At 46.2% G+C, this 10777-nt stretch overlaps 1 protein-coding gene across 3 annotated transcripts in view; it reads left to right on the top strand.

Annotated features, from left to right (window-relative positions):
• The first annotated feature begins 4388 nt into the window (after positions 1-4388).
• The window catches only part of ZNF827 (zinc finger protein 827), a 113757-nt gene continuing 107368 nt past the window's right edge, over positions 4389-10777 (top strand). For all 3 annotated transcript variants that reach the window (XM_060278635.1, XM_060278636.1, XM_035111673.2), the window contains exon 1: positions 4389-4687. In XM_060278635.1, coding sequence (XP_060134618.1) covers positions 4645-4687 — 43 coding nt within the window. In that variant the 5' untranslated portion in view covers positions 4389-4644. The remainder of the gene's footprint in view (positions 4688-10777) is intronic.

Raw genomic sequence — 10777 nt, 5'->3', positions numbered from 1 at the left:
AATGCTGGGCAGGCCGGCTTGTCCTCTTATATACCCTGTTTCTCATATTTTAAGACATACCCATAAAATAAGCCATAGCAGGATTTTTAAGCATTCAAGGAATATAAGCCATACCCCGAAAATAAGACATAGTGATAGGCGCAGCAGCAATGCCGGCCACGGCAGGAGGAGGAGGAAAAAAAATAAGACATCCCTTGAAAATAAGCCATAGTGTGTTTTTTTGAGGGAAAAATAAATATAAGACGTGTTTTATAATATGAGAAACACGGTACCTGGGGGGATTGACAAGGCATCTGACCCTCATCTGAATCTCATAACTCTCCTGTAGCTGCCTCTGATTAGTTATCATTTCTCTCTAGGGGAAAATAATTAGCATCACACGTCATGTGCATGGAAGTTGCTGAACCAATTAACCAACTAGAAGGATCACTGTTAATAGCACCAGTTTTCCTATAACTTGATATTGCTGGATAGTTTTGATGAAGTGCAAAAGCATTTTTACAACTTTTCTGCTTGTATAGTTGATAATATAATTTTGGTTACTGAGGACAATCAAGACTGTACAAAAACAAGATTGGGTGCAGGCCTGGCCAGGACATTGGCATCCTGACTGTGACGAAGCTGACCTGTGTGCTTGCTTGCTTGCTTAACAGCTGTTGGGAACTTCAAGGTCCCTGCTTTCCCTTCTTATGGTCTTTGTAGTGGACCTGGAGACTCCAATAGAGAGCATTCCATGTCAAGAAGGAGCGCAAGTGGGCACTCTATCAAATGACAGGGCAGGAGTTACACGGAGCAGGGCCTTTTCACTGGTGGTGCCCATTGTATTTCTCGCTCTTCCCAGACCTGCTCTCTTTTGGTCTGTATTTTGGAGTTTTATAATTTAGGAAGACTTTGGAAGAACTGGTTGACAAGTCTTATCAGTTGCTGATGTATGAGTGGGTTTTATTTGCTGCTATTCTCTGCTTCTGGTGCACCAGGGTTTACACCAGAATAATAGAGTTGGCCAGGATGCCAGAAGGGATACAATTTACAAGCTTTCACCAATATCTGCACAGCAGGGGGTGTTCAGTCAACAGTGCAAAGGCTGAGCTGAAGCATTCCCTGCTGGTTGCCTGCTTTCAGCAATAGGGGTCGCTGTTTGGTAGTGCCCAATTGGTTAGCTGTCAGATTATAGAGCTCCCTATTGGTGGCTCTTAGGTAATTCAAAAAAATACAGTGTTCATTCAAAAAGCAGTAACATAAATCTCCATTGCTACATATTGGGTGTATATTTCAGCAGTTGAACGTACATGTTTATGGCCATGCTGTAGTGTAGTGCTTATGTGACTGTGAATAAAAGGTGGCTGAGCTCATTGTATCGGGGTAAAAAACTGATTTCCAATAATGGCCCCCCTTTATTTCCATAACAAGTCCTTGAGTTTGTACTCTGAATGGTGACACCAGGGACCTAGAAGGTGCAGGGCTTGTCAGTCTCATCAGGGCTGACCTTAAGGCAATTGGAGCAATTGGGCCAAATTGGGCCCTGTGGGCTGTTCCTAAGGGGGCCCCTGCACCAGGGCAACCTAGATGGATTTTATTTATATCTATAAGATTTTGCAGACTTTGGCTGTGAACTGGGGCCCTAAAAAAAAATTCAAGTTGCGCCCCACTGCTTCAAATTGGGCCACACAGGCTAGCCCTGAGTCTTATAGTTGCTGGGCCTGAGTTGCCCTGCCCTTGTGTGAAGTCTTGGGTTTACAATTTTGGGAGAGGGGAGACTGCGGCACTGGGGAGTGGGCAGGCTGGCGAGGCTGCCTAGATTTAGAGGCCCAAGTTGTTCTGCCCTCACATAGAGTATTGGGTTTGCAATTTTGGGAGAGGGGAGACTGCGGCACTGGGGAGCGGGCAGGCTGGTGAGGCCCCCTAGATTTAGAGGCCTGAGTTGCCCTGCTCTCGCATGAAGTCTTGGGTTTGCAATTTTGGGAGAGGGCAGACTGCCCGCTGGGGAGTGGGAGGGCTGGCGAGGCCCCCTACATTTAGAGGCCCTAGGCTTCAGCCTACTTATCCTATACATAAATCCGGCACTGTAATCAGGTGAAATGTGAAAAAAATATGTGTGCAGGATTGTTTATATAGTGTGATATGATGATAAATTACATGAAGTACTAGCTAAATGTCTATTTGTTATGATAGGTAGTATGTGGATAAAGAAGTTGAATACTATAACAACTTGGGGGCAACAGACAGGGTCTTAAAGAAGGTGTAGAGTCCACATTATACTGTCCTGTAGGATTCCAGGCAGCGAAAACTAAGCCCCCACAAGGTCTGTTGTTGTTATTGTTGTTGTTGAGGGCCCTTAAACAAACGTGTACCATGTACAGTATTAACTAATATGAACCCATTCACTTGTATGCCCCCATCCTGTTTCTTTGTCACACTGGAGTTTCCATGGAATACTGAGCTTTTGCATCCTTGAGGGTGTGTAAAAAGTCTTTGTGTATAAGTTTGTTTCAGAAATATTTGCTTCTGTTACACTTGAAGAGCATACAAACTTCCAAGTACCTGTTCATGCTTAATTTAACTGAACTTGGGTCTCCTTCACAAAAATTGAACTTCCCACACAGATGGCATTTCTGTGTAGGAATAAAAAGCAGGTAATCTGCTTATGGAGGGTCACGTCTGATGATAGCACTCACACAGTAGAAACCAGGATTGTCTTGGACCTCCCAGTGAATGTATACACTATGTACATTTGGTGCTAGACATGTGAAATAATCAATTTTTTTTACCTGTCTGAAGCAGTCCTTAATATGGACTGCTGATGTGTATCTGTCAATCTCTTTAACGCATACTCTCATTGTTCTCCCTTTAAACTAAAACAAGTGTTTCATGGTCAGCAATAATAAATATAAAGTACTAAAATGATGAGTAATATTGCCAATAGCAAGAAAACAAAAAAGAGGAACACATAGTGTAACAATACATTGAAAATGGTTATTTTTCTTCTGAGTCATAATTCATGTTACATCTTCTACTAAGTTCAAAGATTTTGTTCTTCTCGCACAAAGCAAAAGCTCTGTGAAACAACTGTGCTTCAAATCATTTCACTCCAATTGTACTAACAGGTTTTAAGAGTTTAAATCGCAAGCCACCTCTGAGTGAACCTTTATCCAAATGACTGCAAGTCACACACAAAAAGAGCACTTCTCTTTCACGGAGTACCTTTTGTGCTTTTGAGCCCCAGTCTCTTTTTTTTCTCTCTCCCCCCCCCCCCCACTTCATGTTTATCTTTGAAGAAAGATGTGTGCTTTTGTGCAGTAATGAAAGCAGGTATCAGTTAATGACAACTGCAACTCTGGCTTCATAATGTACCTTGGAAATGCTTATAGATAAAGCTTCCCATACCTGCATTTACACAGGAATAAAGTACAAATTCATAAGTCAGGATGACTGTGAGCCCTGTAGGGGCATCATGTAGCAGTTAAAACCAACTATTAGGGGTGACCTAGTCTTGCTCCCCCCCCTTCCCCCTCCCATTCTCCAGATCAAGGAGTTATGATTTTCATGCTGATCCTCTCCCCTGCCCCTCAAACCCGGTTTTAAGCTGTCCTAAAGTGTTCCACATTTGGATAGCACACTGTCCATAATTCAAGTCAGCTACTCACCACTAGATTTTTTTTTAAAAAAATTAATCTCACCCTCTAGTTTAATCAACGGGGGGGGGGGGGACGCGGGGGGAAGAGTTCCTCTTTAAACTCCCAAATAATATACATTTTTTTAATGCCGTTACTAAGGTCATCTCAAGCTACCCATAAAAAAACCACTCTCTATCGCGCCAACTTGACCTTTACTATTAATTTTAAGAACACCCTGTTTTATTTTAACAATCAACGCGGCTAATGTGGAGAACTCCAAACTTCCCCTGCCCACCCCCCCTCCGTCTCTGAGAGGAAAATGGGGCTGCATCCTGCTGGGGCTGCCCCCTTTGCCTGCCTTTGTCCCCCCTTGAACCTCGCTACGAGGAGCGCTCGCGTTTCGGTGTGTGCGTAAAGTACAGCCTAGGAGCCTGGGGGCACCTTCCTCTTTGCTCTGCCTTGTGTGTGCGTGTGTGTGTGTCTCGTCTCCTCTCTCTGCCTCTCTGTCTCTCTCTCCTTCTCCAGCCTGTGTGTGAGCTGTGAGCACTGCTGCCGCCGCCGCCGCTGCCCTTTGATCCCTGCATTAGTGTTAGTTAGGGGCTTGGAGACACACAGGGAGCAGCCATAGACACCGCCGCACCAGCCCTCATTATTGACACCGCATATGAGCACACACTCTCCCTCGCCCATTAGATCCATTTCTATTGAAGAATATTGCGACCGGGGACAAGCCAGGTGCACGACCGGGGGAGGGGGGGAGAAGAAGAAGAGAGAGAGAGAAAAGGTGGGGGAGGAAGGGCAAGAAAAAGGGGAGAGAGGCGAGGCGGGGGGGCTCTTCTCCTTGGCTCCAGGAAAAGCAGCTTCTCAACCCCCCCCCACCCCCATTGCCCAGGAGAAGAAAACCAGCCCTTGCTGGGCAGCCACCCTTTGCCCCTGCTTTGTGCCTGCCTCTGCCCCTCTTTTGGGCTTTTTAAAAAAATATATTTGATCCCCCATTAAACCAAGGAGGAGAATGTGAAAAGGGGGGAAAATGCCCAGGAGGAAGCAGGAGCAACCCAAGCGCCTCTCTTCACGTAAGTGCTCCTTTTTTTTCTCCCTCTCTCCCTCCCCCCATTTCCCCCTTCTCTCCTTCTCTGTCTCTCCCCCCTCTCTCTTTCTCTCTCTCCCCCCCCCCCACCCCCGGTCTCTGCCTGCCTCCTTCCCCTCCGCAGCCTCCTCCGTTGTTTTGTGCATTAGTTTAGGGTTACAGAGGTGAAACTGACAAAGACACAGCCTGGGTTATTCCTCTTTTAGGTCTGAGCTAAGGCAGCCATGTTGGTGATGAACAGCCTTGTGCCCTTTTAATTTTTTTCTTCTTTCCCCCTCCATGTGTGCGCGCGTGTGTATGTGTGTGCGCGAGGGAGAGAGCGAGCCGGAGAGAGCGAGTGTGTGTGTGTCTCCCCTCTCCCTCCCTCCCCTCCCTCTCTTTCTTCGCTCTATTCGTCCTCTCTTCCCTCCCCTTTCTTGTGATTGTGCATTTGTGTGTGAATGGATTTCTCTCTTTAATGCTGGGGTGTGTGTGTGTGTGTTGGTGAGGGGGGGAAGGAAGAGGCTTCTTTTTATTATCATTATTACTGTTATTCTTATTGGGGTGGGGAGTTGCACAATTGGAAACGAAAGCGGTTCGCTGGCGCCTTGCGCGGAATCAATCGCGAGGTCCGTCTCCGGCTAAAGGTTGCGGCTGGGCTCGCCGGCCCCGGAGCCGGGGAGGAGGAGGCGAAGAGCGGCGGGGGAGCGGCGCGGGTGGCGGCGTCGGCGTGGGGGGGGGCACAGAGCGACACACACACACACACGAGAGAATCCGGGGCTGCTGCTTGGCTGCCGCCGAGAAGCCAGCAATGATATTGGGGGGGGGGGGACGGGGACTGCACGGGAGGCAGATCGTGGCATGCGAGGTCCCTGCAGAGCGGCGGCAAGCGAGCTCGGGGCTTCTCCTCGCGGCTGCAATAAAATGCAGGGTCAGATGGAGCCTGGGCGAGTCGGAGGCTTCAGCGCCGCCGCTGCCCCAGACCAGAGCAGCAGAGCGCAGGAAGGACTCGGAAAAGTGCCCTCCTCCTCCTCCTCCTCCTCCCACAGCCTGCAGGCAATGCACACACCACACATTGACACAGCCGCTCAACCCGCGCTCTCCCTCCTTTCCCACCCCGCTTCTTCCTCTTCCACCTCCAACCCGCCGCTCCCCCCCCCCATTTTTCCTGCTTCCTCCTCAATTCTTTGCAAAGCAGTTAACTTTTTCTTCTGGTTCCCTGTGCTAGCAAGAAGCGATCGGGCGCTCTTGGAAGGAGGAGGAAATAAAGTGTGTTTTGTGTGGGGACACACGCATACAAATAATATGTCTTGTCTTTAAAAGAAAAAAAGAGCCTTCGCGTTGGCTTGGTGTCTCTCTAAAGAAAGGAGGAAGGAAGGCGGCGGAGGGGGCGGCGTGGGTGGATTTAGGGGTCATTTTCCTCCGCTCTGCCTCCGGCACATATGCTCGCTGCCTGCTCGCCCGGCCCCTCCCTGGCTCTGCCCCCGGGTTCAGTGTCGGCGGGGCTGAACTGCTTATGTGTCAAAGCCATGGTCGGTCACCTGAAGTTCACTGGGGAGGGAGGGAGAGGGAGAGAGGGCTAAGGTTGTCGCGGATGGCGTGTGTGCTTTGCGGGGTGCGCGCGCGTGTTTTTGTATGCCGGGGGGCTTCCCGCCGCCTTTCCTCCTCAGACAAAAGAGCGCGATCGATTACTTCCCTCTCTCCACAGATACATAATTTTCCGATAGTTTATCAGGGGAAGGGTCTTGGAGAGAGGACTGACCTCCCCCTCCCACTTTTCTTCCCGCCCTCTCGTCCTTTCTCTGCCTTCTCCCCTCCCCTCCCAAGCACACACTAGCAGCCTGCCACGCATGAACCGTAGCAGAGGTGGGGACACCAATGGCACCGGAGGGATCGCGCGCACCAACCGTTGCTCCTTTCCCTTGCCGCGCAAAGCCGAGGGAGAAGGGCGCCCTATTGGGCCCCTCCCGGGCCCGGCACTGTTGTAAGCAACCCGCCCCCGCCCCCCGCATCACCGTCTAATCGCCCTCGCGTTAGTGGATCCGGTTTTGGAATATTGAGGTTTTCCTACCCTAAAGAGCTAGTTACACAATTGAGTGGTAACTAAAGAGTGGTTACACAATTGAGTTTCCTGAATGTCTAGAGAGGGGCTACAATTGCATCTACTGCTAACGGCTTTTCTTTGGGTCACTTGCTTAAAAAAAAAAGCGGTGGGGTGGGGGGCAAGGTCAGTAACCTTTCATTTTTTAATTATGTATTTTCATATGTATAAATCTCGGAGGGCTTCTGATTGAAAGTTCGCCTAGCCCTAAAATTCCATGAAGTGCAATATAAGAGCAAATGGGCATTTTCAAAGCATGCCGAGTTTTGTGGAGGCTTCTTTTTTTAAAAAAACTAACGGAGGAACCTGTGTATGTATGCATTGAGAGTCTGCACTGAGAGTTTTGGGAAGCGTGTTGTCTATGCGGTTGAAGACAGCTATGCAAGCAGCTGCAGACTGCCCCGCTAGTGACCTTGACCTAGACCTGGTACTGCTGCCCTTTCTGTCTGTTTCTCTAGGGCAGAGATGAAATTCTGTCTCCATTTTAGCTCGCTAGGGAAGAATCTCCCTTGCTGCTTGTGTGGCTATACTTGGGTTGGCTTGGTGTGTCTCTCTTCCCCTCTCCCCTCCAAATGATTGCAAGTTTTATTACCCATTTGCTGTAGCTGTTTGTAGGGGAAGTTAGTGTTTATTATACTACAAGGTGCCGTGGCCTGGCGGGAAAGAGGGCTGTGAAAATTCCAGCTTTTAAAATGTGGTGCCCTGTTTCTTAAGTGTTGGTGCTTAGTTTTAAAGTATTTTAAGGACTTTCTGATGTGTGTGCCTTGGAGGGGAAGGGTGTGTGTGTACCACTACTCTACTGTAAATGGACGGTGATTTAGGCCTTGTGTGTACTTTTTATTAAAGAAAACCAAACCTGCTATTAAAGACTCTATGAGACATTTGAATAAAAACACATGTACTGTATTTGACACCAAGCATTTGTGATGCTGTTTGTGTCCGGCGGAGACTACAAGGGTACAAGGGTATCACCTCTAACAGAACGTAATCCTTGTGTAGTTCAGTAAGAAAAGTGCAGGGCATTATAGTGTTAGGATGATAGGGTGTCAACATTAATTCTGTCCCTCCTCCCTTCCATGCAGCTATACAGGAAAGTCCTTACATGTTCTCTTATTAATTCTTAATAACATGTTAACAGAGTATTACAGCAGCACACACCACATCTTGTAGAACTCTCATACTAGAATTGGTTCACTACATACAAAGCAGGATCTTTTTTCTGAAGAGTGAGCCTTGTAAATTTTGGCATTCTTTCATAACAAGTAACAGCCGCTGTAAGAAAACGGGGTGCTTATGTAGTAGCTATACATGTCCATAGCTGTCAAGTTCTCCCTTTTTTAAAGGGAAATTCCCTTATGCTAAATAGGCTTCCTTGTGAGAAAAGGGAAAACTTGGCAGCTATGCACGTGTCCTGAGCTTGTTATGAAGGCCACAATCCTAAACTTGCCTACTTAAAAGTAAGTCTCACTATACTTGGCAGGACTTGCTTCTGAGTAAAAAGTCTGGGATTGGGCTGCAACTCCCAACTTTGCCCATGTGCTTCTATGTAATTACCGTACGTTTAAGGATGAACCATTGCCAGAAAAGTTCAACCCTGAGCACTTCACTGTGATATTATATGACTTTACTCAGCAGCAGTTTTATAACAGTCCCTGCTTTTCCACTGTTCCACTGTTTGGGCTTTTGTTAGATTCTTAGTTACCTTTTTCTTCTTGAGTGTTGTACCTCAGAAAAGCTGTTATACTTCAGAGCAATAAAAATAGTATTGTCTACCTTACTGATTGTGGTCGCCACCTGCAAATGACAAAAGTTAATTTCAGCTTGTTGGGAACTTGGGGGAAAATAGGGATCTAGAATCTAATTTCTAACTACATTCATTGAGAGAAAAGTTACAGGATAAACTTGACAATTATGATAGTTAAAATAATCTAATTATAGGAAGAGAGTAGACTGTAGTATGTAAAAAGAGACTTAATAACAAGAATAATAACTGTAGAAATAACTTCAAAAATGTGGTAAAGGCCACAGGACCCAAAGACCCTGTTAGGTTTGTGTAAGCACTTTTCTATGTGCATCAGGGCTATCCTGAGAACAGGTGAGGTGCAGGTGTTGGAGTGTTGAACTAGGATCATGGAGACCTAGGTTCAAATCCCCACACTGCCATGAAGTCCACTATCATACTAGTGCAAACAGTTATGGCCTCCCCCAAAGAATCCTGGGAATTTTAGTTTGTTAAAGAGGCTGAGAGAAGACCCCTTTCCTCTTGCAGAGCTACAGTTCTCAGAGTGGTCTGACAGCTCTTCTGTGGTGGGAATAGGGGCCTCCTAACTACTCAGCGCTCTTAACAAACTACTGTACCCAGGATTCTTTGTGGGAAGCCACAACTGTTTAAAGTGGTATGATAGTGCTTTAAATGCAGAGTGCAAATGGGGCCTTATGGCCCCGTCACTTCCTCCCTCCCTCTTACCTACCTCACAGAGTTGTTGTGAAAGAAAAATAGGACTGGTGGTAGAGAACAATGTTCCTTATAGGAAAGAAAATATATAAAGGCCAGAGAGCATCTTGGCTGTGAGTCCTGGAAGACTTGCTCCCTGCCTTGCTGGCCCTTTCCCAGCGCGCCTGGGAAGGGTGGCGCCCTGACTGACTCCAGCTACAAAAGCTGGAACAGATTATGGCTAGTTTTCAGCCAGAACTGACCGGAGCTCAGTTCTGGCAACTCTCAGGTGGGCACCATTATCGTGGTAAGAGAACAAGGAAGGTGTTTGTGGTGAGTTTCGGTGCCTCTTTTTCTAGAAAAATAGCACTGGGTTGAGGTATAGTTTTGAAGTTTTTGTTGCTGTTGTTGATGTTTGTTCTTTTGTATCTTTATTTTTAGATCTTCCAGTTTATGTGGAAATTGTTTCATTTGGTTGTGTATGTTTTGTTCATCGTTTGTGACTACTATTGTTATGTTTGTAATTATGTTTTGCATGTTGTAAGCTCCTTCAGCATAGTTTTAACTATGGAAAGGCATGGGCATGGCCAGGATTTATGTTAGGCAGGCAGGCTTTTGTTAGGGGAGGCCGAACCTCAGTTAGTGAAGTATTATTGTTTTTATTGATTGGGGGGAGCAGCTGCCCCCCCTCCGCTACACCTATGGCAGCATACAAATAAAATGATGGAGATCACACACACACACACAAACACACACATATATGTAATTAGTTATGGTGCTGACTGGCAGTAACTGGGGGGTGGGGAGCCACTTTCAGAAGCCTCAAAAGTTCCTCAGCCCATAACAGTCACCTGCACCACCCAACTTTAATCAACACACAGCAGTGGTAGGCCTACACTTAAGATTGTACATGTTGTCATGCCTGTCATTTATTAGGGGAGTTCACCGTTCAGTTCTACAAAATCTCTACAGTATTTTAATTCTGTCTTCTACATTTTTTTAAAGAAATAAGACATTTTACACTATGCATATGTGTCATTAAAAACAACAACAACTGTGTTGACATGCTCTTTTTTAACCACTGTTGGTTTCTAAATATAAATTTACAACTTAAAAGTGTCCAAAAATGGAAACATGATTTTAGAAAATAATAGTTGACATTTATAGAGTGCTTTGTATGTAGCTCAATAACCATTACAATATCCTTGTAAGGTAGGTCAGTGTCATTATCCCTGTATTGAAGATGAGGCAGGTGCTGAGGTTCAGAGACAAACATTAGCCAAAGATCAGATAGTTAATAGCGGGTAAAATTTGAAACAGCCTTCCTGCTTTACAACTATGCTACACTTGTTTTGGAAAAATTCCTGAGTTGTTGCTTGGGATCATTGCTTTATCAGCTGATCCTCCTTAGAGAAGGTTTGTAGTATTTTGTCAGAAATCCTCATGAGAACGTTTGTATGCTTTTTTGTGTTCCCCACAAGAGGTAGATAGGGAACTGAAATAATTCTTTTCTTGCCCTACTTTGTTGGAAAATCTGCTTGATATTATACCAGGATATCTCT

This window comes from Zootoca vivipara, chromosome 9, assembly GCF_963506605.1.
Source record: "Zootoca vivipara chromosome 9, rZooViv1.1, whole genome shotgun sequence".
NCBI lineage: Eukaryota > Metazoa > Chordata > Lepidosauria > Squamata > Lacertidae > Zootoca > Zootoca vivipara.
The sequence above is the reverse complement of the archived record's forward strand: the minus strand, read 5'-3'. Positions and strand labels throughout refer to the sequence as shown.